The 26817-nt window shown below is 53.6% G+C and overlaps 1 protein-coding gene and 1 long non-coding RNA gene across 3 annotated transcripts in view; one reads left to right on the forward strand and one right to left on the reverse strand.

Annotated features, from left to right (window-relative positions):
• The window catches only part of KAZN (kazrin, periplakin interacting protein), a 164293-nt gene that overhangs the window by 111090 nt on the left and 26386 nt on the right, over nt 1–26817 (forward strand). Inside the window, exon 3 of the mRNA XM_064525645.1 lies at nt 5072–5243. Coding sequence (XP_064381715.1) covers nt 5072–5243 — 172 coding nt within the window. The remainder of the gene's footprint in view (nt 1–5071; nt 5244–26817) is intronic.
• On the reverse strand, nt 1928–5172 carry LOC112980607 (uncharacterized). Of its 2 annotated transcripts, XR_010392852.1 has the most exons (3): nt 5041–5082; nt 4080–4440; nt 1928–3957 (listed from the first exon to the last, which is right to left on the reverse strand). It is a non-coding gene; the product is annotated as an uncharacterized LOC112980607 (long non-coding RNA). The 2 variants fall into 2 exon arrangements; XR_010392853.1 differs by lacking the exon at nt 4080–4440 and having other exon boundaries at nt 5041–5172.

Consider the following 26817-nt stretch of genomic DNA (forward strand, 5'->3'; position numbering starts at 1 on the left):
CCGTGCCCTTGCAATACCTAATCATGGTTTTTTTCCCCTCTAATTAATGACTGGGAAAGGAAGGGGAAAAGGCATTTCATACAGACTTTATGTAAAGTTGATTGTATTTGCTCCCTATTTCTCTCTTTACGGAAAGATATTTTTGAAGTTCAGACTGCTTTTAGGAAATTAGCACATAAATTTTGGCATTGCTGCCAAGCGTATAGATATTTGGGCATGCAGACTTTGATCCGCACGTGTGCTCCCCTTGCGTAAGCGCAAAACTTGTGCTCCTGCCGCGTGCGATTAAGCTGTTTTGTAACGCGTGGCTGCGTTTGTGGTTTCCTTGACTGCCGATCGAGTGGGAGACGCGTGAGGGTTTACGTGCATCGGGGTCGGGCAACAGGTATGGCTCAGCAGGGAGGAAAAAACCCAAATTTGCACTGAATCGGAATAGTTTGATACTCTAAGGAGAGGCTCTGGAAGTCCTGGCTAGTTTTTGGGCTGTGCTTATAATTTTACAAAACTCTGCTCTCAAGGCACGTGGTTATAGTGGTGGGAAGTTGTAACGGGACAGCAGATGCAGGTCTGAAACTGCCGTTGTGTTATTCCAGTGTGGCTACAGGGTCCTGTATGAGGCTAGCCTGAACCGTAAGTGGTCACATCTTCCCGATAAATGGTGCAAAATTAATTTTGCCCATTATAAAGCTAAAAAATGAGATTGCCCTATCATGACTGGAAGATGGGGCTAATCTGAACAGGAAGTGTACCTCTAAAGGATGAGAAAAGCGCTCGTGTCTCAGTGTTTGCCGGTCCCTAACCCCACCGGGACCAGTACCAGCCATTTCATCAAGCAGAAACAAAAAACGGCAGAAGTTCTGAGTACTTTGCAGCGAGAGCTCATCGCCAACGCGGATACCTGCTTTTGGAAAAGCTGGTGGCTGGCATCTTCCGCGTGAAAGTTAAATACATGCCGAAGGTATACAGATCCATTGGATTGCTGTGATTCATTGAACAAATAGGGGGTTAATGGAGCGGCATATACAGGCTAGCGCCGTGGACGTGCTCAGCCGCGTGGTTTGCTGCGGAAGCCGCCGGTTTTCAAGGGGTCGAGAAATCTCCTTCCTAGTAATGCAGAATGGGTTTTCTGGAGGAAAAAAAAAATCCAAACCTCCCTGTCTTTTGCCCTATTTAACACCATTCCAACTTCATTTTTTGTAACTGATTAACTAAAATGCTACCACTTCAGCCACGGTACAGCAGTAACACGGCAGCAAGACGGCTCTGCTGCTCTATACCCCAGCTAAGGAAGAAAAGAGTAGCTCAATATTTTAAGAGTAAGAAGGGAGGGTGTCAAATGCAGTTATACATATAAAAATTAAAATGTGACCTCTGTAGAGAACAATCTTCCATAGATATTAGCGGCTATTGTAACTTAAAAATGACTCAGTGGAGAGGTGCTGCAGGAGGCTTGTTTAGCTGAAGGCCTGCTGTGCTTTTGCTGGTGATTGCTGTCCAAGTTTACTCGTCTCTGGGATGAGGGTTTTTTTTGGTGTGCTTTCTCTGCTAATGAACAGCGCTGCGGCTGCCTCTACTGATATTTGGAACAGGCCACGTCATTGCTGTTTGCTGGGTGGCATTCGAGGGCATAACCAAACGGAGAAGATAGAGGAGCGCGTCAAGTCCTAGCTGCCGTGCTCTTTCTTCCAATTGTAGAACGTCAATTTTAGGGGATGTGGAAAGAAGCTAGTGATCCTTGCAGCCTTTTCAGCTGGGAAAAATTACTGTAAACAGATACATTGAGCAGATAAGAATATAATGTAAATACAGCAACAGACGGTGATTTTTTTTTTTTTTGTGGAAGTGACACATGAGCAGATAAAAAAACAATCAGCAGAATTTACATAAGCCTTCCCCATCTCGGAGGTCATTGCGCTGGAAGACGACACACTGAAATTCATTTTTATTAAACTCTGGCTGCTTATTTAATTGGAAAAGAAAGGATTTAATTGAATCGAGCCAAAGGGCCATATTAGATTATGGTCGTTCTTAACACACACGGCATTTCCCATTTAGCTAAGCAGGTTCCTTCGCATGCCATGCATACCGAGCCACAAAAAGGGGAATCCGAACAGCAAAACAGAGGGTGCTTGGAAGGCTTGGGTGGTACCTGCTTGCAACTCAACGCCTTGTCATCTCCTAACCACCTCCCATTCCCTTCACCGAACATCTCCTTAGTGCGAAGTAAGAGCGAACAGGATGGCTGGTATTCCAGAGCTTTCTCCTGTCTACACACTTATGCCACCTCTCTGTTCCTCATCTTTAAGACGAGGGGATCCCATTTCTTATATGCATTTACTGCACAGCTGTCGAGCTCTTGGTAAAAGCTAGAAACCAAAAAAAGCAAAGCAATTTGAGGAAATAGTATGTTTCTAATTTTAACAAGTTAATTAGTTTTTAATTGAATTTTTTGTTAATTCAAAGCTAACAGAATAAAGGGAACAAGGCCCAGTTCGTTTCTGCATTTCATCACTGTTTGGAGGATTTAAGCAAGGGCTTGGCCTTCTGAATGGGAACCAGTGCAACCCCACGCAGTCTTCACGTAATGTACTTGGATGCCACAGTAATGTGTTATTGCCCCCATTTTTAACTACTTCCTTGTTTCTTCTAAAAAGTAATGCTAAGTCAGCACGAATGAGGATTTCCATGTTCAAAACAGTAGAATTGTGGCTTTTGGGGGGGGGCTTGTGGGTTATCCGTGTGCACCCAGATCTTCACCTTCTGCCTCTGCCGGGTCCGAGGGAGGATTTCTCAGGCGCGTCCTAGCCGGAGCAGTGGCTTTGCCCGATGCAGGCCCTCCTGCCTGCACTCAGAGCTGTTTGGGAAGGATCATTGCTGTTCCTGGGTGCTGAATGCTTCTTGTTCCGTCAAGATACCCGATGATATGATTTTGAGAGATCAAAATCAATTTTAAATAGAGCCAGCTGTGCCCCAGCAAGGAGGGAGGAGGCATGGAAAAGGGGAGAAAAGTCTTTCAAGATATCTTCAGGGGAATCTCAGAAGGATTTAAAGTAATAAGGGAGATTTTTAAAGCTAGGTTATTAATTTATGGATGAGTCCTCAGCCAAGTTTAAGAAACATTTTTAAATAGCACACACTGAAGCAGAAATTCTTACATTTCTAATTTAAAAAGGTTCCAGCACTACCACTACAGTAACTCAACTAGTCTATTATTAAGGTTAGATTGAGTAAGAAGCATAATCTCGACTTTGCTTCAATAGCTGAATATGTTCTCGGAAGGCTGAAATCAGTTTTAACCTGACTTTTATGATAAAAATCGTGTGCCTGCACCTTAGAGTTGAGTTCCTTTCCGAGGAAGCTTACGTTTTATTCAGGTAAATGACTAGGTTCTTGCATATACGCTACCACGATTGCACATTCAGGTTATCTAGTTCCATACATAATTCTCTCATTTGCAAGAGCAGTTTAGAGCAAATACTCATGCAAATCAGGCATGAAACTGGGTATTTATCTTGATTAGAAATCCGCTTCTATGTATGCTTAAATAACTTTACCTCTTTCAGGGAGAGCTGCAGAGATGACGGAAAGAGAGTTTCAAAAATTGCATTCATTTCCCAGGCAGGTTGTTTTTCCCACCCTTTGGGAATTCATTAAGGCAAACAGACCTCTCTGCCTCTGCTTCACTTGCATTTCAAGTGCACCAGCTCGGTGCTCGCACGCGAGTCGCAGGCACTGCTGGAAACTCTCCATCAAAAATAACTTTCCCTTGGAAAAAGCCATTGTGCCATGTATCCGAATACCGGCTTTTCTTTCTTTTACCGAACGTTTGCTCAGCTTACGAAGTTGAGGTGTCACTTAAAAAGGACTTGGTCCTCTCCGCTCCTGGGAGCGGTGCTGGTGCAGCGGATGGCGGTGGTTAGTGTTCCCAGGCTCCTTCTCCTTTAGCTCATTCCCTTCCTAGGATAAAATATTTCATCAGCGTAACTCGCTGCAGCTACAACGTCCTCAGCAATTTGTGCCTCGGAGCGGGGTTTGCTGGTGGTTTTAACCAGCTGCGGCTCTGCTAACTGCAGAGTTACCTCCAGGGCTCTGGGGTTAGCTCGGTCCAGGTTCATGCACTCCCAGCTGCCCCGAACTTTTGCGTCCCCCGAGGGTCACCCCGGGCTCGGCCTCCCTCCCCCGGCGGCTATGCGCTGCGGTGGTTTATTGGGGTGCGGCGGGCTCGCCCGTACATCAGCTCGAGGCTCCCCGCGGTCCGAGGCTCTCCAGGTGCGGTCATCTCTGCGGCTCCCGCGGGGGCGGGGGCGGCGACAGCCCGGGGGAGGGCACAGCGGGCTCGGGGGCCGGGGCGGCTGCGGCGCTGCCCTGCCCGGCGCTGCGGCGGCCCCGGGCCCGGCCGCTGCCCGCAGGCACCGCCGGAGGCGGCGGGGATGCCCGGGGCTGCGGCGGGGTGAAGCGGCCGCTCGCCCCGGACCCCCCCGCGGGCGCCCTTGGCCGCGCTCGCCGCCCGGCAACAGGTAGGGGCGAGCCGCTGCGGCCCCCCCTGCATGCCCCCCCCTGCAGCCGGCTTGCACGCCCCCCCCCCCCCGCTTTGCACACACCCCCTTGCAGCCGGCTTGCACGGCCCCCCCCTTCCACCCCCTTTGCACAGCCTCCTTGCACAGCCCCCCCCCGCACCCCCCTCTTTGCACGCCCCCTTGCACCCCCCGCTTGCAGCCGGCTCGCGTGGCCCCCCCGGCACCCCGCTTTGCGCAGACACTCCCTCGCACCCCCCTCCCCTTGCAGCCGGCTCGCACAGCCCCCCCTCGCACCCCCCCCTTTGCACGCCCCCTTCCACCCCCCGCTCGCAGCCAGCTTGCGCGGTCCCCCCCCCCCTTTGCACGCCCCCTTGCAAGCCCCCCCCTGCCGCCCCCCCCTTGCAGCCGGCTTGCGCGGTCCCCCCCTGGCACCCCCCCTTTGCACGCCCCCTCGCCTAGGCCACCCCCCTCGCCCCCCCCCCCGCAGCCGGCGGCGGCGCCCGCCGCTCCCGCCCGCTCTCACCTCTCTCTCCTCCTCTTCCTCCCTCCCCCAGGCCAAAATCCTGCACATGATGGACGACAACAAGCAGCTGGCGCTGCGCATCGACGGGGCGCTGCAGGCGGCCGGCCAGGAGGTGACGGCGCTGCGCGCCGAGCTGGCCGCCACCGCCCGCCGCCTCGCCGAGCTGGGCGCCGACGCCGGCGGCATGGAGCCCGGCCCGCCAGGTGCGTCCGGCCCGGCCCGGCCCGCTTCGCTTCGGTGCTTCGGTTCGGATCGGTTCGCTTCGGTTCGGGGCGGCCCGGCGCGGGGGGCGGCTGCGTGCTGCGGCGGGGCGCGGGGGGCGGCGGCCGGGCGCGCTGCTCCGCCCGCTCGGTGCGGCGTGGGGGGGGGGGGGGGTCGGTGCTCTTCCTTTTTTTTTTTTTTTTTTTTTCCTCGGGATGTCGGGGGGGTGGAGAGCCCCGGGGGGGTGGAGAGCCGCGGGGCCCCCCCGTGCCCGGGTGCGGCGGGGCAGCTCGCCATCCTCTCCCTCACCACCCCGGAGCAATCCTGACACCAGCCGCGGCTCCCTTTAAATACCCGCAGCCGGAGGTGCTGCCCCCCCCCCCCCATTTTTCCCTCCTCCCTTAGCAAATCTGGCCGCTTCCAGGCCAAATCCCCGTCCGCGGGGGCTCCCCGGTGCCCGCGCCCCGGTGCGGAGCCGCCGTCGTAACCCGGTGCGGAGCAGCCATGTTACCGCCGGGCCGGGCGCCGCGGTCCCGCCGGGCGATGCGCTTGGCCGCGATGGGACCGGCCGTGCCGCCGCGCGTCTCCGGCAGCGGACGGACCTGCGAGCGGGGCGCGGAGCCCGGAGGCAGCGGCCGGCGGTCTCGGCTTCGCGCGAAGGCTCACGAGTGAGTTGCAAACTGCTCCCGCTCTCGACAGCGCGCGGGAGCCCTGTCCTCTCGCCCGGCTGCAGCGCGTCGCTTCCTAACCGGAGCACCGCTTCGGCTGCCGCTAGTTTAGAAACATTTAAATAAGAATATATATATTTAACAGATAATTACAGGCTTGTCAGATAATTCACCCCGGAACAGTCTTTATGTCAGATCAAAAATAGTGTAAGCCCTCCCCTTCCTTGGGAGAGCTATAATTGCACAGAATTTACACCTCTGCGATAAAAACGCTGATAGACCCTATTTACTCGTTGCCGTGAGCATCTCTGCGCGACGGTTGCGCGTTATTTAGCAGCTGCGTTTCTCCTCGTAACCCGCAGCCGCTGGTAGCGCGGCCCCTCGCAGGGGAGCTGCTCCGCTCCGAGGACCGCGGGTGCTCGTGCGGTCCTTGGCACGAGCGTCCGGCGCTTGCGCCTCCATCTCTTCCGAGCGGCAGTTGCATTAATCCCAAGTGAGAAATGCGCCCTGCGGTCTGGGTCCAAATCCCCGGGCTTAGGTCCAGCAGCGCGCAGGCTTTTGCCGTGGTCGCTCGCGCTCCCTGCGAGGGAGGTGGGTGAAGGCCGCGGACGGGCATCGCTCGAGGTGTTCAGACGCGGCTGGAGCTTGCCGCGGTGCAGGTGCGCGGCGCAGGCACGGGCAAATCCCCGCGGCACGGCCGGGTAAGGAAGCTCTCGGTAGCGGCTGGGGCTGCCGCAGGGCCGGGAGCACCTTTACGCTGGCGACAGCTGACAGCAGAGTCTTCTCCATCCCTCTCTGGTCCCTGCACACTCTCATCGCTGCGATGGAGAGAGGTTGACTTCTGCCCAGGAGGCCGTCGGCCACCTCCGCGCGGTTGCTGTTTTGCGAGTAACCGCGTCGGGCTGTTGTAACGTGCCGTTTTCATCTTTCGGGAAATCTTGCATGCTGTTCGTTCTTCCAGAGCTTGAGAGCTGGTGTCGGAGGAGCCTGAGGAGCGGCAAAGGCCAGAGCACACCCAGCTCAGCGCAAGCTCGAGGTCTCACAACTTCTGCGCAGGGCAGGATTTTTTATAATTATTTTTGTATCCTAGTTGTTTAGCTCTGTCCTGTGTAGTCCGCGGGGTGAGGCACTAATTAGTTTCCTGCTCTGAAACAGCCACATGCGGTGGGAAATCAATTTGTGCCGGGTAATACTCGCATGGTCGTCTCGGACTTGATGAGCCGGTTGCAGATAGCACTTCAGGTCCCCATTACGTTGTCGTTTCTGACGATTTTAATTAAAAAAAAAAATCTCATTTACGTTGGCTGATGAACTTTTCGTAACCAGAAAGCTCGTTTGGAATGGCTACTATAACATTTGTAATCACGTTTGGATGATCTTTCCTTTAAGGCCTGACCAGTTACATTACCCAGCAGTGTGGGCAGGTGGAGTAATTGATAAAAATGAAATAGCATTGCTTTTTTTTAATACCCCCTCCAAAATGTTTCCCAGGTGCTGGTGGTTTGCTGGTGGCTGACGCTTGCATCAGCGTTGCAGGTATATTCCCCAACATCGAGGCCAAATGCTGCAGTTCTTCCCTCAGTTCATCCCTGCTTTCCTCTCCGCTCCAGAGTCATGTTGCGTTAATTCATGCACTAAACTTCAGCGCTAGCGTGATATACGGCAGCGCTTCAGCCCTCGGCTTATTAAAATGCAGCTCTAATCTCCTGTTGACAGCGAAGCATGAGATAAGGGAATTTGATAGTGACGCAGCGGCTTGCAGACTCAGCACGCTGCTCGCGCGGCCGCGGGCGCTCGCGTCCCCTCCGGGCTGCGTTGAGGTCCGTGTCCAGGGCCCGAGCTTGCGGACGGGGAGGGTCCTGGGGCCACAGCTCCCAGTTGCATTTTTATTCTTGCAAGACGTGGAGTTTGCTGACATCGGCACGTCTTTCTTTTCCTGATCGTGGGATTGCGGTCGGGGAGTGCTCGCGGCGCAGCAGCGCGCTCCAGCCCATTATTTTTAAGCAAATTGTCCATCATGCTCCCCTTGAAATCACCTGGGAAAAAAAAATCCTTTTTTGCCGTGATTTTGGCCTGAGCGCTCCCCAAGGGCTTCCTCCCAGCCTGCCTCTCCCCCGAGCTGTTTCGCACCCGATTTCTGGCACCCCGGGAAAAGCGTGGGAGTGCTGCAAAGCCGCTGGGCTGCCTCGGTGTCCTGCTTCCCTCTTGGTGTGGAAAACCGAAGAGCTGCGACCGGCGGCTTTCCACGGCTCCAGACCGTCTCCAGCGCTGATAAACGCCGGGCAAAACCTCCTGGCAGCGGATGCTCCCTGAGCAACGTGGCGTTGTGACTTCGTACGACGGTGGCACGTTCGGAGAACGGATCCTCCATGCGGTAACGGCGAAATATCCCCTCCCTGTGCATGCTCTGCATCGTTGTTTTCACTAGCCTTAACTACACCCAATTATTTGCTTTTATCTTTGTCGGTGAATGCGTTATCTGCCGGGGCGAAAGTGTTGCTGTGCTTGCTTGCAAATTCGTAGTTAATTGCGTGAATTTTTGCATCCTGGCTAGTGCGTCCAGAGCTGTGAAATGGCTTTGTCCAAATTTGTCATTTCCAGGGCATTTCAGTAAATGATCTAATCTAACACGTCTTCTACGCCCCGTTCCTCGCCGCGGTCTCTGAGTGCATCCGTTTTTGGTGCAATTGCTCCAATAGCTGCATTTGTTCTGCAGCAGCAAAACATCTGTGATTCAGCAGTCCGTGTGCCGCGGGATGGACAGAGAGCGCTTCCCTAACGCGACTACCTCGTGGCTTTCTTAGGGTTTCTTTGCCTTTTTCATTTAAGTGGAAGTGCATTAGCTGGGGGTGAGGTTTTATGAGGCTTATTTGATGCCGCCATGGTTTGGGGACGAGCACGTGGCTCCCCGCTCCGGAGAGCCGCCGCAGTCCCGAGCCCCTCGCCGGCAAAGCCACCTGACGCCGCACCTGCGCTCGGGCTGGCAGCCTGCCCTTACTGTGTGTATATATATTTTTTGTCTCACTTGCGAGGGGGTGGGAGAAAGCACGCCTTTAAGAAAAGGCTCCGGGAGCTCTGCCTGCTAATTAGTCCAGCAGCGACGTGATAACGACCACCCTGCGGGATCAAAACATCGCGTGCGGATAACGCAGCGGCTCCGCTTCCCGGCAGTGTGAAGCGATGATCCAAGTGGTGCGAAGCCCGCGGAGGCGGCGGGGGCCGGGGATCCCCCCGGCGTTGCTGAGGGTATCGATGTCGGGTTCTCCAGCGTCCTCCTGGCTGGAAGCAGCCGAGCTTTTGGTTTCTCCCAGAGAAGGAAAAGTGTCGCTGAGCCTTGAGGATTTGCTGTGATTTATGCTGGTCCTTTCACCTCACGGCCGGGTGCAAAGGCACCAAATGGGGAATGTTTTGCTTAACTGCAGTTTTTGCGCGGTCGCTCTCATTTGCTAATTCGTTTTTGGTCGTTAGTGGAGGTGCCGGATGCGCTTATTTTGCAGTAACGCGATTCTTCGCCTTTCTCCTGGCCTCGGACCAGCAGATGAGCGTCGATAGCTTTGTGCCAGCCTGGTGAGGAGCAGAAGTGGGAAATTTGGAACGACGCACTCAATTTCATTCCTTTTTTTTTAAATACCACTTTGTCAGAGTAGCTCGATGCAGAAGGGTGGTGAGGTGTGGCCAGATACGAACGGGTGGCATGAATCGGCGTCGGTGCCCGAGATAACCGGTAGGAAATCATTAAACCTTCTCTGGCTCCCCTGGGGCATGTTTTCTGCATATCTTAAATTTCTTTAAGTGTGTGTGCACAGTTCAGAGGGTAATACCATTAATTAGACCAACAAGAGAGCCTTAATAAAAAGTATAACCCTCTGTAGCGCACCGGGTTTATCCTGGGTTAGCAGAGCCGCTCCGATCTCATCGCGAAGCTGTGTGTGTCGTTCGGAGAGCGTGCACAGCGGTTTTATCGGCGTGCTCGTGCCGGCTGTCCCGGCCAGCAGCATCAAACGCTGCCCGAACTTCAGCATGCGGGGCGGCTCGCTCGCTGCGCTCTCGGCACGTTGCTCCGACATGTCGGAATCTGCTTACGGCAGGCGATTTCCTTCCTGCCCGTTTATCCAGGCAAGCGCAAACTTGCTTCGTTAGTGATTTCGCTTCTTATAAATGATGGCGAGCAGGGGAGATGAGCTGCTTTTGATGAACTAATGAATATATATAGTTATTTTATTATTATGGTCCGAAAATGGTAGCACAGGTAGGGTTTTTGCTGCACCGTCTAGCTGCCCTGGACTTTAAGCTCGCCTTTGGCGTTTCCTTTGAGCCTGTTTGCATGGGCCAGGCTTGAGGGCGAAGGTGCCCCTCGTTGGGGATGTCTTGGTGAGCCGATAAAAAGCAACGAGGGCCTTATCAGCGCTGGGATGAGCTAGGGCACGAGTGTCTTGGCGTCTCCGGCTCGTTTGGAGATCAGACGAGGTCCGTCCCTCCTCCTCAGGACGCAGCCTCGTGCGTGTCAGTGGCCCCCTCATCCTCTTCTCGAGCCTGCAGCCTCCTTGTAAAGCAAACACCGGTACTGCCTTTTGCATGGATTTTTATGGAGCAAAAGTCCGCGTTGCCGCTGTGGCCGCATGAGTGAAAGGAGACCGGGAAGCGATGCGCGAAGTGCGTTTTGCCTGTTTCTCCGTGTCGATACGGTCTGTTCATGTAACAGAAATGTTAAAAGTAATGCTCAGCGTTGTCCCAGCTTGTGAGGAGCAGCCAGGTCGCTGTTAAATGGCCATCAGAATCTGCTGCAAAGTTACTGGCGTGTCCAGTCAAGAAACCAAAATGCTTCGTTTTAGTAAATGTAACCCGTGCATTTTCCGTAAGGAGGAAAACCGTAGCAAAACCAACTGTGGATGATGCATATAGCGACCAACGCAAGGGTGCTTTAACTGGAAGCCTCTTATTCTTCATCCGCCCTCTGAGCTGGTGTGGGTCATCCAAGGCGGCAGCTTGCCCAAGGAGCAGTTTTCGAGGACATGGATAAGGTGGGTGGGTTATAGCCATGGAAGTGCGGTGTTTGCACTCCAGCAAACGGAGCTGGGGGTGCTGGTGGGGATCGGCTCGTCCTTGTCCTCACCCCACGCGCGGGAGCCACGCTCGTGCTATTAACAGGCTGTTTTAACGTGAAGAATTACCGCATTAGCTCGTTACGGTTCCTCTTGGTCGGAAGAAGGATGTTATTTTAAAGATCGATTGCTGCTGTTCAGTTCCTATTACGCAACCTCCAAGATGCGCGGTGCTTGGGATTTCTTTTATTTATTTCTACATAATTTTGCGCTTGGCTGTTGTCTCTCTTTTTGTCTGTGATTTTTTTTTTTTCTTTTCGTGCTGTGTGAAGATCTCTTTACCCATGTGTGCCCCCGTCCTGCATTTGAGTAGTGCCAGGGCTGGAGCAAGCGTTAACGCCCTCGGAAGGGAGATGTTGCTCGCGGGGCGCGTGCATCACTCGCAGGGCACCTGCATCGCTTGCACCAGCATCTCGGTACTTGGAGACACAGCAGACTCCGAGCTTCCCTGATGCCGAGGAAGCTGTTCGCTTTGAAGAACTTGAATCCTAAGCAGAAACGCCAGCAAGCAGGACGGAGGGAATAGGAACATCCCCGCTTCGTGGAGGAGCTGTGTGACTGCTTTTGGCGTGGAGGCGTTTGGCGTGCAGAGGGGGGACGTGCACGAGGGAGACGGGCTGCGGGAGCCCGGAGAGAGCAGCACCTGGAGCAGCTGGGATCTTGAAAGGAGGTTAAGTTGGTTTGCGGCAGATTGTGTTTGCCGCGTGGTGATTAATCGCGGACTGTTCTCGCCGTTTGATGTGCCTAAACGTGTTGTTTCGTAAGATCAGTTGATACAGTTCAGACCACACTTGCAGGGCTTTTTTCTGTTTGTTTTCTGGTGGTTTTTTGTTTTACTAATTGCAATTATTGCACATCCCCTGATCTGTTGTTATACTTTTTAATAAGACATCTAATTCGTTATTTAAGTGGTTGTGTCCTGATGATTAGCCGAGTTATTTTTGCCGGCGCGGATGGGCTGGTGAGTCCCGATGGGTGTTTGCAGGGCGGCGGGCGCCCGCTGTTTTGGCTGTGAACGGGGCGGGCGGGTGCTGCAGCCCTGGCTTCGGGGAGGTGCCGGCAGAGGCAGGGGCCGGCTGGCGAGAGCCGAGAGGGATTCAGGGCCTGTTCCTCCAGAAAATTAACTATGCTCCCCAATGTTAGAAAAATACTAGCAAATATATGTTGCATCCAGTTTATTTAAATTGGCTCACAAACATTGCATCTTTGGCATACTTATTTCTGAGGGGCAAAATGAGAAAGTTCTGAATTCCTGAGGAACACCTTTTTTTCTTTAATTCCTGTTTATATCAGTTAGATAATACTGTTTTAAACTAAATGTCTAGGCTGAGATACCAAAACTGCTTGAAGATTCACTTCTGCGACTTCATTAAGCCTGTGTGTTTGGACCTGTAGTCTTCTATCTTCTCTGAGATGCTACACGCCGTGCTGCTAGAAGAGATTTTTTTAGTTGGAGCTGAGCCATCGCGTTATTCAGGACCAGATCTCTGGAAAGAGGAAGGAAAATGAGTGTTTTTGTCACTTGGTCATTCCTTCCAGATAAATTACAGCCCTCCCAGCAGCTCGTTTCTGTTGCGGATGGTTTTCCACTCCCTGGTTTAGCAGATGGCCCCAGAGACAACCAAGCCCGGGGTCCGTCTGCTGCTGGCGCTGGTGAAGGTGGGAGCGGTGCTGGGGACGGGGCGAGGGCCGGGCGCTGGCGGTTAGGGTGCCAGAGGATTTTCCCGAGCAAACCCACGTGGCGTGGAAGAAGGCACAGGTGAGCTCCGGGCTCGCATCAGGGTGGCTCTGCTGCGATGATGGAGGTGGAGCAGGACGGACCGGTCGCCTCAGTCCTCTCCGTCCCCCCACCGCAGGCTGGTAGGGCCGCCTGTGATTTCCAGCTGTCCCTCATCTGGGGACCGCGATGTTACTCGTCATCGGGGTGTTTTATGAGAAATAGCTGGTGCTTTATGCGTACTCTCGCTGCCTCTGAAGGGGGTCAGAGTGTAAGTCAGTTAAACGGCTGGATTGCCCTGGTGTGTTTGCCACCGGATAACGGAAAATTCCTGCGAGGAGCCTGCTTGATCGAGGGCCAAAGGAAACAGGATGAAGCCTATTCCACCAGCGGCAGGAGAGAGGAGCCCACCGAGCGTCTTCCAGCGCCTGCTGCCAGCGCTTGCGCAGACTTGGATGTTTTTTGCAGGAGAGAAGCAAAGCAAACCCGCGTAAGGCCCGCGTGGGGCTGTGCCAGGCTTCTGTGTCCCCTCCCGCTGCCTTTGCCATTTCGTTATGCCACTTTGGAGGACCGCATGCAGAAAGCTGGGACGGCTTCCTTCTCTGCTTCCAGAGGTTACAGGAGGAGTTCGTTGCTGCAGAGGTGCCACGTGGTCCATCGCGGTGCTCAGATGTTCTGGCACGACATATTAGCAAGCACGACAAAGTCTTCTGACTCCAGTGAGAGCCTTTCAGGGACTGCAGCTTGCTCTCCCAAGGTGGGTTTGGGTCCACCCTACTGCATGGAAGTGTAAGACTTCCAGGCACTGAGTTAAAGGGAATCTTAAAACAGTAGTGTCTAGTAAAAGTCCTTGAAGGGAAGTTTTAAGACCCCTTAGGAATATGCTGGCGTCTTCATATTACAAACTCATTTGTGCCATAAGGCTTTAGACCAAAGGATTCAACTTGCAGTTCTTGCACGGTTATCATTAATGAAATGACTTTGCACTTTGATAGCCTCTTTCATTCAAGGATCTAGAAGTACTTAAAAAGTGCTAATGAATTAAACTCCTTGATCGCTCTTGAGTGTGGCTCTTTATACAGGAATTTGGTCCAAAGCCTAGTGAAGTCAGTGGAGAGATGTCCATGTCGTTAGCTCGGGCAAATCCCTTAATCTGTCTGTGTCTCCGCTTGTCCAGTCTGCAGCCGGAGCTGAAGCTGAGGAACGTGTCAGGGTAACACCAAAGAGGTGGCTGGGGAGGGGGCAGAAGGACCTCCAGGACCCTGGCGGCAGTGGGAAGAGCTTTACCAGATCTCCTGGCTCCTAGTCCAAGACCATCCTTCCCAGCTTTGTTCCTGTGGCCAGTATGAGTTTGTTGGAGGTTTGCCGTCGAGCACCTCTGAAGAGGCTCCTTCTGCTGTTGAACGTAGCCGTGGACAGGAATAACGGCAGCAGAGCTGTGCTGTAAGGAGAAGGCATAGCTGCTGGCGGAAGCTGTCTTTTGATCCAGTTCATTTAAACCTAACAGCTATCAACCGAACTACCGTGGGAATTCTTCTTCTTCCAGTATTAAAAAAAGGATAAAAGCAGTTATGCTGCTGGGGAGGCCGCAGGAGCGAGGCGCTGTGAACAGCTTTGCATCCTTTTCCTTCTCCAGCGATCTGATGGGTCGTGTAACGTCCTTAAGTCTGATCAGCTGTGACAATCTGTGTTTTATGGATTCTCACTCTATTCGTTGCCCTGTTACAATTTCCCCTCTCCCCTACCTTTCATTAATTGTCTTTCCAAACTATCTCATCGCTGCTCGGATGATTTTTTTTCCAGTGGATAAGCCTGTTACAGATAATCTGGTTTGCTGAATTTCCTTTCCGCTGGGCAATCTCCTTAATAGCCTCCTTGGAGAATTTCGTCTTGTTTGGTAACAGGACACGGCTTTGTATAAATATTCTGTTTCTTCATGGTCCTTCTGCTGATTAAGGTCTGTTCTTTCTCCTAAATAAATTGTCTCATAAAATACTTCGGAGAGGGGAGAGCTTCGTGGAGTCCTGGCATGCGTTCAGTACTTCTGAGCAAATTACGCTGGCCAAGATGTTCAAAATTCACTGTTGATTTTGGGCACTTCAATTTTCGTAGTTCAGGAGCCAAAAAGCGAAGACGAGCGAAGAGGGAGAGGAAAGCGTTATAATCCTTAAGTGTGATGTCCCGCACGGCGCAGGGTGAAGAAGCCCACGTGATTGTGGGGGTACCTGCCTGGTTTGCCTAATGGAAACAGAGGCCAAAAGTTGCATTCGTGCTTGTTATATCCAGTTCCCCACGACAGCAATCCAAAAAAAGCTCATTTTTCAGCACTTTTAAAAATAAACCTATCCCTTTTCATATGTGCTTCAAGGATCTTTTTTTTTTCTGTCCAAGGAAGCACCGGATGGAGGGTCAAGGAGATTACGGTTCTGTTCCTGACTTTGCCTGTGAGTTGCTGAATGATCTTCAGCAATTCATTTGATCTTTCTGCGGCTCGTTCTCACAAATAAGGATGCCGGTAATAGCTGCTATTGTTAAAGCTCTGGTAATAACTTTCCATTGTTACAGCTCTTAAAGCTCTTGTATAGAAAATGCTATATGGGAGTTGGAATAATTATTGCAATCATTTGCAGAAAAGGCACGGGAAATAGAAGTTTCTGCACTATAGGACCATAGTTTTTGTTGGAGGGCCTCGTCTCTATGGGTTGCAATAATTTTGGCTGGAATGTGCAATAAAACAGGAGTAAGGCAACCAGTCCTGTCCGTTTGTGTTTGGGCAGCTAGGGGATTCAGGGATATGACAAACGGGTGTGAGGTATCGATTTTCATTTGAACCTTCCTGAAAAAAGAAAGCAGACCTCTGTTTCAGCTGATTTGGGTCTCCTCTGTCATTTATACACCGAGCGGGTTCTTCTTTGTACCCACAGGCTGAGCCCTTTTGGCAAGAAGGCAACTTTAAATGGGATAAGCTGTTTAGTGTTGGCTGTAACTGTACATATGGTACCTAGGTACTGCAATTATAGGTGTATTAGGAAAATGGAGGAATAGATAAGTTTGCTCTATAAATTTCTAAAATCCTGGCTCCTACCCTGTTCCTTATTGCCACTAATTTACAGCTTGCTAAAAATAGGCCGTGTAGAAGACTTGGAGCTGTGGCAGTGGAGACTGAGCACGACTGTAAATCACTTGACAGCTCATTTCCTCATAGCAAATATCTTACTCTTATGACTATATGTTTAGATTAAGGAAGGAATAAGAGGAATAAAATGTAGCAAGCACTCTGTTCAGTTGCTGCATGTCTCGGTAGGTTTGTTTTGTTTTGTTTTACCTTTATGAGTAATAGCATAGGTACACAGGAATACCGTAGTAAAGACCAGAATTGGCCATCAGTTTCTGTAATTTAAACATATCTCAGGTTTGGAGGTTTTGGCTGCTAGTCTGGAAATGAGAGTTGTCATTAATGCTGGAGGTGAGCTGTAAAGTGCAGAATCGTGCCCAGAATAGGTGACAGGAATCACAACGGCGGCATGGAGTAGGACGGCATTGATGCGGCTGCGTTGGGTTGCTTTACCTGGCTTTGCATGAGATGATGGAGAATAACGCATTCTGCAATTGCCTAATTTTCATGCCTGCTAAGCCCTTTTAGCCTTAGTTTTCACAGGAATTTGTTATCGCAAATCCTTAGAGCCCTATTCTTGCAGCCGGTGGGAACTTTGCCAGTGATTTCAGCTAGAAGGGGATCGAGGCCTCGACAGCCGTTTCCTCGCCTTGTGCACGCAAGGCGCTCAAAACACCCTGCAAGGTATTTTGGGCCGAGGACGCCTCGCTGGGCGGTCCGTGGCAGCGTCCGGGTGCCGGGTTGGCCGGGGAGGGCCGCGAAGCTGCGGCGGGGGCCACGGTTTGGGTAGTCCTGGCACCTTTTTGGAGAGAACTTTTTGGCCTGTTGCAGCACCTGCGAGTTAAGTTGATTTTTTTCCTTGACCTTAACATCTTTGGAAGAAAAACGCTAGACAGCAGGCTCTCCAGAAGCAATTTTTTTAAAGAAAGTGCGATACAGCCGTTGCTGTGATGTTGTAGCCCAGGTAGGTTCACGCTGACGTGGCTGAGCTTGGCTGCTCGGGCAGGGAAGCCTGGGCGTCGGATGGGGCTGCAGACCCCGGTGCCGGACCAGCTCCGGGGCTCCCGGGGAGGTGGAGTACAGCAGAAGGAGCGAGGGGCGATGCAGTGGTGTCCTGTACGGTGGCGTGTGCCCGGCTGGTCCTGAGGGCACCCAGGGACCTCCCGACATAGCCAGCCCTCCAGGATGCTCAGCACCGCTCAGCACAGGCTGGTTTTGCTTTTCTCCTCCATCAAAGCTGCTTCAAAACCAACATTTCCATAATGAATCCGCACTAATGCTATTAACATAATGGTGCTGGCAGTAGATGGTTTAAGGCAGATCTACAGAGATTGCTTTTTCCCTTTGACCTTGAGTGCTGGCGTTGGTGGCTCGGGGTCGCGGTTCTGCCGGTGCGGGAGCTGGAGGGGTGGTGCTCCAGGAAGAGCGCTCAGTTCGCCGTTTCTGCTCTGTTTTTTAAAACAAACTGTTTATTATTTCCCGTTTTTCATGGGCACTGATACCCCTTGCCAGGCTGTTTCCAGGACTCGAACCCGCGCTAGCTCGGAGATGTGAGGACGGGTCCGCGGTGGGTGGGATGCGCTTCCCAGCGCCGAACGCAAGCCGCGGGGAGGCAGCCGCTTCCTGGGCTGGTCCTGCCTAAATGTTCCTGCTTGCATGGATTTTTTTTTTCCCTGCATGCTTGCATGGAAATTTTGGGTTTTTGCCTCCTTTCCCAGCTCCGAATCATGTAGGATGGATCGGATGCCACGCGCTGCGTGTCTGCACAGCGGCTGCCCGCCCTCCCGCCCTCCCTGCGCGCTGGGTTTGTTTGCATGCCTCGAATTCCTGCTTGGGCTCAGCAGCAAGAAACGAGCCATTTGCATAACAAGCGGCTTCAAACCTGCGTCCCCGTGGCGGCTGCAGCCGGCCCTGCCGAAGGGCCCGTTTTCCCGGAGAAGGTACCGCTGTTCCAAGAGCTTAAACTCCTCGGGGAAGCGGAGTTTGCAGGGGCAACGCTCGGGGTGTTTTTCAGCTAATTTATCCGGTGGTTGGATGGTGCCCTTGCGTGGCATCTGCTCTGCCTCTGGGGAGGAGGCGTTTTGAGGGGAGAAAACGCAGAGTCCTGCCCTCGGCCTCCTGCAGCTTTTTCCCCCGGCGCCGTAGGAGCCTGCAAGAAGCTCACCCACTGCCCGCAGCGCTTGGGCTGGGGGCTGTCTCCTCCCGCGCCCCGCGTGCTTGCCCGTCCTCGTGCAGCGCTTTGCGGAGGGATGTGGCCCGCAGTGGCCGACGGGCGATGCCCCAACCGAGCATCGCCCGAGGTAAAACAAAACCCCAGTGGCCTTGGCAGCCCTGGCTCCATTCGTCCTTCCCCTTTCTTTTAGCAGGGCTTATTTGTGCTGTTTGGAGATTAGTTGCTCTTCCTGGGCGCTGGGACAGTTTATTTTGCACACAAGCTGTGTGATGAAAAGAACAGTTTTCTTTACCTTCCCCGTAAATGCAGCGTACTCAGGTTTGCATCATCCGCGGGATGCTAAACCTGAAAACCTCCCGACTTCTTTCTATAGCTAATACTCGTAATCCATCAATCACGGGTGTTTTTCTCCTAAGAGTGGCAATTGCTGTGACCTAAATGACATTTATCGTGCTCACTCTCTCTTTTTTATTTTTATTCTTTTCTAATAGTTACGCCCACCCACAAGTCGGGAGCATAAGCTGATTTATGAAGGTGTTTTGATCCCAGTTTATTAATTCCTAATCCTGATTTATTATTTCTCTTTCCAAGTTCGCATAGTCATTTGGCAAATAAGGTGATTCGGAGAGCAGGCGCAGAGATTAAGAGCTGCTACTGAACTGCCTTTGAGATACCGGTGCCTGGAAATAGGAGCTGAAGAGGGGAAACCTGCCCGGGCGGCCGCTGGGCTTTGCACGGTATCCCTGGGCGGCTGCTGGGCTTTGCACGTTTTCCAGCTGGTGCTCACCAGCGCTCGCCCCGGATGCCAATTTAGTCGTGTATACGAGTGAAAAGTGGCGCAAAGTCCAAAGAGGCCGTGAAGTGTCCACTTCTGCACGGCAAACAGGGAGAAGCGTAATAGCACTTTGCGTGTTTGCTCTCCTAGTGTTCCTCTATTTTCCGTGTGGTTTTATAGCGCGATGCCCCGCAGCGCTTTCGCGTTGGCTCCTCGTGTTGGTTTAACACCTGCTCAGACGTGGTGCGGTCGCTCTCCCCTCCCCAAACCCCCCAGGAGGAGGAGTCCCCGCTCGGTAGCTGTCACCCTCATCAGCACCTTGGTCCCGGGGCAGCACGAAGGAGCTGCCAACCGCAGCCAAACGTGGCCGGTGCCCTGATGCATCTGGTATTGCTGCCTCTTCCAAGCCAAGTCTCTTGCTTTCGTTTTGACTCATTAACCAAGCTCATCAGCCAAGACTAACCAGGGGTCCTGCTCGTCCCGCGGTGCAAGGCAGCATGACCGCAGGCTCCGGCACCACGTGCTGTCGGAAGCTGCAGGTTCGGCCGCCCGTGCTGCGGTCGGGAGGGCAGCGCGACCGCCGTTGGCATCGTCTGCAGAGCGGCGAAACGCGGGCTTGGCGTGCGAGCGGGGCGCTCGGCTGCGTGCGGGTACAGGGATAGCCCTCAGCTGGAGCCAGCGACTCCGGCAGAGCTGGAGCAGCTTCTCCCCGCGCGGATCCAGCCTGCGTTTCATTAGCCGGGGGGTTATTTCTTCCAGTTGGCATTCCTAAGAGCCGGGGTTTTCTTTCGCTCATCTTGCTCGCATGTTTCCCGCTGCGGGGAAAAAATCCCTTCCCCTTGGTCCGTGCCCTCTGCAGCCGCCGGCTCTGCTGCCCTGCTGGAAACCGGCGCCCAGCGCCCTGGATCGGGAGCCGGACCCGAGGTGGGAGTTTGCTGATAAAAGGTAAATAAATTCAGAGGCGGCGTGCAGAATTGCACCAGCTGGGTTAGAAACGGGACGTCTGTCGCCGTTATCCTTCACTCTTTGGAAAGCGGCTGGAGCAAAGGCTTAAATCCGGGGCCGGGTAGCGTGGGGCGGCAGCCGGAGGCCTGCTGAGGGCGCGTTCCTCCGCCAGCACGTCACGCCGGGAGGGTTAGTTTGAATGCTTCACCCTCCACCAGGTCTGGCCGTAGCCGCACAGCGTCGTTTTACTGCAATTTAGCATCTGGCTAAAAATGATTCAGGCATTCCTTGAGTTTTTGCGCTGCTTTAGTATTTTAGCTGAGAAAATATTAGAGTAATAATTTTGCCTAAGCATCTGCAGTAAATTAGCTGGGTGCTGCGGGAGCTGCATGCAGAGAGCCGATCTGGGCTGCCTTGCGAGTGCAAATTAAGCGCAGAAGAGCAGGAATGTGAGCAGGGGTTTTCAGGGACGGCTTGTGCTGCCGAGTCGCGGGGTGTCTGTAATGCGGCATGAAGCCGGTTGTCGATCTGGGCGCATGGAGCGAGAAGTCCCTGAGCTGGAGGACGCGCTGATGATGAGGACTGGGGCTTGCTTTTGGGAAGGCTGGGTTCAGCTCGTCTCCCGCGGGCTTTGCGAGCGCGCTCGTGGCGGGAGTGGGTCGTTTGCCCAAAGAACCCCGCAGCCCCCAAAGCAGAGCAGATGAAGCCGGTCGCGGAGATGCCGCTGTCTCTCCGCGGGCTGTGGGAGCGTGCACACACGTGCCCACCTCCGCCTGCGCGAGCGGCCTGTGCGCTTGCTGGCAGGAGAGCAGAGACGCGCGCGAGTGCCCGGCCCCGCCGTCGACGTGCCGGAGCCCCCCGGCACCGGGGCCGGTCGCGCCCGGCAGCAGATGGTCCTTTGTCTGCGCGGGTCGCTGTCGGTCCCTGAGCGATGGAGGAGCAAGGTTGGCTCTTTTGTTCCCTTCTGATCTCATTGTCGCGTTCGATACGGGCGGTCATTAAATGCATGTGTTTGTCTTTGCTGGATTTAAAAGAAAAGAAGAAAATGAGAGTCCAGGGCTGTGGGAAGGACTGAGCTGCAGAGATGACGAGAAGGGGGTGGGGGGGGACCCAAGGAGTGAGTCTGGAGGGGAGAAAAAAACCTGCCTGAATATTTTTATCATTGCAGCTAGGTACTGCACGTGAGCGCAAGCCTGACGGTGCATTAATTCCTGCCCCGTCTCACTGATGGGAGCTAGCCCGCAGCCGCTGAGTTATCTCTCGGCTGCTTCTAGGCTCTCGTAGGTTGGTGATGGGAGAGTTTCCCATTTGCATCTGCCGGTGCAGCTGATCACAGAACAACCTATATTCTGGGCTCGCGGCAGACCCTGTTGTGATTCTTGAAGTGTGTTTTGCCCGTGTGCAAAATCCTTATTACGAGGCCGACGGAGCAGGAGCTGCAAAGGCCTGGCCGGCGGGAGGAGCTGGGGGCTGGCGGTGGGCTTCCCGCCGGGGGTCTTGTGCAGGGCCGGGGGAGAGCCTGCAGCAGGGCGACACGGCTGCGCCTGGGCGCAGAAGAGACTTTCTGTCCAAGGCGACTTCGTGGACCGCGGAGTCCTTCTGCCGCTGGGTGAAGCCAGTGAGTTTCGTGCTCGTCCGCGTTTTCTTCTGGGCCTCGCGGATGCGACAGCCGGAGGGACTCCTGGGGCACGTTTGAGTTAACAAGGTTGCCTTCAGCTCGCTCCGGGCCCAGGACGTGACAGTTGCTAAATCACCTGTTATTACGCCAAGAACAAAGCTGTTCTCAAGCAGGAAGATAAAAGTCTGGAATTTGGGGGAAGGAAGAGCCGAACAGTTGGAAGGAAGAAGCCTGGGTGGGATCAGCAGCCGTCGCCGAAAGCGCCAGGGCCTGGGGGTGGATAAACCTCTGAACGTGGCAGTGGCTCTGCTCTTCAGATGTCCTCTTTGGGGCCAGGTATTTACGGACACGAAGAGCGAGGAGAACCAAGCAGGCCAGATGTTGGCCAGATGCTGGCTGGTGCCCAGCACTGGGCTGAGCTTTGTGCTGTGGCAGATGGGCGAGCGTGGGGCTGCCCGAGGGGCGCTGCTCCGGTGCCGGAGACGCTCCGGACGTGGAGCTCGTGCCGGCACAGCATCTCCTGAAGACCAGCGAGGAGCCGCATCCAGGCTCGGGTGCGGTTTTGGTTGAATATTGCTTCTCTTCTCTAAAAGGTGAACCCGCGGTCCCAGCCTGTTGTCACTGCTTTGCGAAGCTGCTGGACATCACCATCACGCGAATAAACGGGAGGAGCGATACCATGTTGGAGCTGTTCGAGAACTGGGCTGGACATTGCATGCGGTGCCGGATAAAACCCTTTTTTCTTACGTTTCTCCGAAGCCCTTGCTCCCTGATGGCGCTGTCTAAATGATATTAATAATTAAAGGCGCGATGCTGGGAGCGGGGCTGCAGGGCACGGCGCGTTGTCGCTCTGGAGCTCCCCGGGCGAAGCAGGGGGCCGCGTGGGGCGGCGGGACGGCCGGCACGGTGACCACGGAGCAGCTGGCCGCCAGCGCCGCCGTTTCCCGGGAATTGCGGGATCGCTGGGAAGCAGCTGGGCCAAGGCGGGCAGATGCCACCTCCGTGGCCGCGCTGCCCGCTGGGGACGAAGGTGCACGGTCAAGACAAGCAGAGGTCGTTCTGAATATTTAAAGACTATCGATGAGGAGCCAGGCTGGGATGTTAAAAAAATAAAACCCGCCGCAGTGACGCTGGGGGGGAGCAGCTGCCACCTGGCTTTTTAGGAGCAAAAGGAGTGCCTCCAGTTTGGCTGCCTTGTCACTAGTGATTTAACCCGGCGTAGCAGAGGGGCTGGTGAACCGACGCTGCAAACGGGGCTTTTAGAAGGACAAAAGAGTGTTGATGGGGAAGGAGAATCGTAATTCTGGAGTTAAGTAAATGGCTTTTCCTATAAATCTAAATTTCAGGAGCGAAAGCAGACTTTAATTCTTTTTCTGGGGCTATCACAGCAGGCAGGGCTCCAAAATAAAACTCTCGCAATGGCAATAACGTTAGTTATTGCTGTCATTTAGAATATATATGTTTCTGAGGAGAGAGGTGTCCTGCTTGGGTGGCTTGCCTGCCCCAAGTGATATCTCGATTCTTTACTGCAATGACCAGTTCAGATACCCTGCTTCATTTTTTCTATTTTTATTTTTTCTGGCTTCTTCCCATTTCAGAAGATCCTTGTCTCTTTGTGCTCTCCGTCCCCTATATCCTCCGCGAACACGGGGGCAAGGGCTGAATTAATTTTACCTATCTGTCCCCTCTGTCAATACTTTTGTCAGGAAACTGCTTGTGCGATTTCTTAGAGATGTCACCGCCTCCTTTCCCTGACCTTTTATTGCTCGTGTGGCTGGAGCGTTTCTTCTCCAATATCCTCCGCAATCGTCGTCCAGCCTCCGCTTGCGCTCTTATCATTCTGTGTGCACGAGCCTGTAATCTCGCCGTTTTGCATCTACGTGTTTTCAGAAGTGTTTCCCCGTCTGCAGCCCTTGCTGCAGTCGCCCCTGGAAGACCTGCGCAGTCTCGCGGGACCGAGGCCTCGTTTGCAACGAGAACAGGCAAACGGCTCAATAAACTCGGCGAAACCCTGTTAATTAGCACGTTTTACATGCCGCAGCGCTCGCGTGAGCTGAAGGTGGTGGCATCTTCAAGAAGGGGCTAGCACGACCTGCCCAGGCCTTTTCAGACTTACGCTGGTTTCTGGTCTCCTGGGGGGTTTCTAAATAGGGCTTTCTGATGTGGTGAGCGCGCTTTGTTTGAGTTAAGCAGCCTCGAGACTGACTCCGAAATGTCCCAAGGATCTGGCAGAGCTGGGAGCTCGAATTCCCCTGGCGCCTTCGGAAATCCCAGCCGCTGCTGCTCGCGCCGAGCACGGATGGAGATGGTTTGCAGATGGCATTAAATCAGCATAGCTGCGGTTGGCTCTCCGGGCTTTCGTTTGTCAGCGGCCGCGGTTCATTTAAGGGCAGGGCTGACTCGCGTCCTGCGGATCCCAGCTGACAGAGTAGCTCGGAGGGCTTTCTTTTCTAAGAGCGGCTGAGGATGCGCACGTGTGTGTGTGTATATATATATATGTATATTCACGTATATATGTGAGTTAACTCTCTCGGACGTGTAACTGAGCCATTGCCGGTGGTGGGCGTCCCGGTTCGGGTGCCGCGGGCAGCGGTGCAAACCTCTGCTCAGGTGTGGAGCTGAGTCCTCGCCAGGGGTCTGGCCGGGTTTGGTTGACTCTCAGCAGAACCCCAAATATTTCCTGCATCCCAGTGATGAGTTTGCTGGTCTGGTGGAGCCTCAGAGGTCCCCAAGGCCCCTCCAAGGGGCGAATGGAAGAGGCAGGAGCTCAGTGCACGTTGCTTGCTGGGAAGAGTCACGTCCGTGGTAGAGTCCGCTTTCTTTTAGTGCGTTTGGTGAGTGTCTTTGCAGGTCCTGCAGAGCTGTGCACGACCTGCAGCATCTTCTGAGCATGATTTAGGACATTGAGTAACTTATTTTGCGGTGGAAAATGCTGAAATCCTGCCGTCCCGGGTTTCCTGCAGCAGTCGGCATTGCGCAGCGTTGTTTGTATTGATTGCAACAGCGGCAATTAAGAGCCTCCCGCTGCTTTCCCTGGGAGCCCTTCCCGCACGAGGAGCCTTGAATCGGAGGGGAAGCACATTACAGCGTATAAGCACCGCGCAGGCACGCGGATGCGATCTCGAGGCATCTCGGAGCCTCGTTTAAGCCTGAAATATTTCTCGCCGACTGGCGAGGGGTCGAGCAGAAAAGGCCGAGAAGCGCCTGGGTCTGGGCAGCGTGGCTCGGGGAGGAGACCTCCTCCATGGCCTTGGGGCGACCCTCCACGCTGGGTTTTGCCCATCTTTGGGGTTATCTCGCTGTTCAGATTTCTCCAGTTCGTTCCTAGAGGTGTTGTTCCTACCCCTGGGGTAGCGCTGGGCTGGTGAAGGGGCCGAGGGCTTGTGAGGTGGGACTGGAGCCCGTCAGGAGCTCCTGGTCCTGGTCCTCCGGGCCGGTACTTCATTTCCAGCTAGGAAATAGCATCCTAGGTTTCCTGGCAATAGTTCCCAGTGGGAAACTATGGGGACAGGTTGTATGAAGTTAAGTTGAGCAAGCGAGTGGGCCTTCTGGTTTTGATGTGGTTCTTAAGTCTGCAGGATTGTGTCCCCAAAGAAGAGCGGGGCGGCGAAGCAGCCTGCTCCTTGGCGCATTAACGCGTCCAGGATCGTTCCTGACGTCTTGCTTAACATCTCCCTTTAAACGTGATATTCTGCAGCGGCCCTTTGGGACCCCAAATCCTGTTTAGACGAAGTAAGCCGTGATGGAGCTGGACATCTCTAATTCAATGTGGCTGAGAGGAGGTCAGTGTGAAAATGCTGGAGGAAAAGCATAAAATGCAACTTTTCTCTCTCATGCACTTATTTAAAAAATACTGAATCTTGTTTCACTTTAAAAGGATGCTTCTGCTCTCATTTCTTTTTAATTCTGTTGGCATGAAACCTCAGCTGCAGCTATAATTGAGAAGAGGTGGAGGAAAGCATATTTTTCATTTTGAGTTTTTTGTGCGTTCACCAGTTTTGGGTATGGAGCCAGCGCTGCTTTCTCCACCAAGTATTCAATTTTCCTCTTAGCAGGGGGCCTTGGAGACGGGCGTGACATCTGGGAGCACTTAAAGCCCGTCCTAGAGCCTGGGGGTGGCTTGGTGGGATGGGACCGAGCAGAGGAGCATCCTCGGCTGCGGTGCCGCTGGCGTGGGCACGGGGCCGGGGCGGGCGGCCTGGGCGATGCCCGGCCCGAGCCGTAGCCAGAGAGTGTAAGTACCGCCGCGCTAAGCCTGTTGTTTGCTGTAAGCTGTTTATTTTGCTGCTGCAGGATTTTATAATCTACTTGGCTGAGTGAAAGCAGCCAGCGAATCCCGTGGTCTGAAATTCCCAGTTTGCGGTGTTATATATATATGCGTTTGTGTGTGTCTGCTAAACATATATATATATATAATATTTACTAAATATACTATATAGACACACAAATATACATATATTTATATATATATATTTACTGATGTACAGCTAGGGATATTTGCTAGTGCCCCGGCACGCAACGCCTGCGGCTGGGGCCGGAGCCCCCCCGGGCCAGGTCGGAGCAGGAAGGCAGAAGGCTTTCTGGAAGGCTGGCTCAAATCCACCATAATGTTGCTAAATACCATAATCCGGTGTGCTTGTGCTTCCTAATGCGATAATGAGTTGTTAAAGAGGGAGGCAGGGGCTTTGGGGAGGGCGAGGCTGCGGTTTGGGGGGGGGTTCTGCTGCGCGTCGCTTGGAAATGCTGCGCATTCATCAGCGCGATGCAGTTCGGTCAGCACTGGGCGAAGGAGACAGGTCCTTTCTTGCGGGATTTTTCTTCCTTTCCTCTGATCCGAGATGCCTGGAAAGTTGGCTTTGGTGCCGTCAGGTCGTTTTTTAGGTCCGCTGGAACTGGATCCTGCTGCGCCCTTTGGGCCAGAGGCGACTTGGAAGACAGTAAAGATCTTTTTATTATTTTCCAAGCACAGTAATTGCCCTCCAGAGATGCTTTCCGATAGCTGACGTTATCTCCCCCTCCTTCAGATGTGCAGTGGCCCACATTTGCCCTCAGTTCCTTGGATGTAGCCTCAGTAATGCAGAAACTCCTTTTTTTTTTTTCCCACCCTAATTGTCAATGCAAAAGCTGAAGAAGGAGGGGGGAAAAGGAGAGAGATTGATTTATTCTTGCTAATTACTGTGGTACCGAGGAAACCTGCCACTTTGCTGCCAGCCTCGTGTCTGCAGCGACAGCCGGGGTCGGGGCGGCCGCCTGGGACGCAGGGAGGTCGCTCGGCCCGGCGCGCTTTAGCGGGAGCTTTGGTCGGAGCGGCTGCAAGCAGGGAGTTGATTTTTTTTTTTTTTTTTTTTTTTTTTTTTTTTTTTTTTTTTTTTTTTTTTTAAAGAAAACATTTCCAGGTAAATCGAGCCGATTTCTCCTGGGAACCGGAGAGCAGCGGTTAGCGGCGGCGGGGACCGCAGCAGG

Source organism: Dromaius novaehollandiae, chromosome 24, assembly GCF_036370855.1.
Source record: "Dromaius novaehollandiae isolate bDroNov1 chromosome 24, bDroNov1.hap1, whole genome shotgun sequence".
NCBI classification, from domain to species: Eukaryota; Metazoa; Chordata; class Aves; order Casuariiformes; family Dromaiidae; genus Dromaius; species Dromaius novaehollandiae.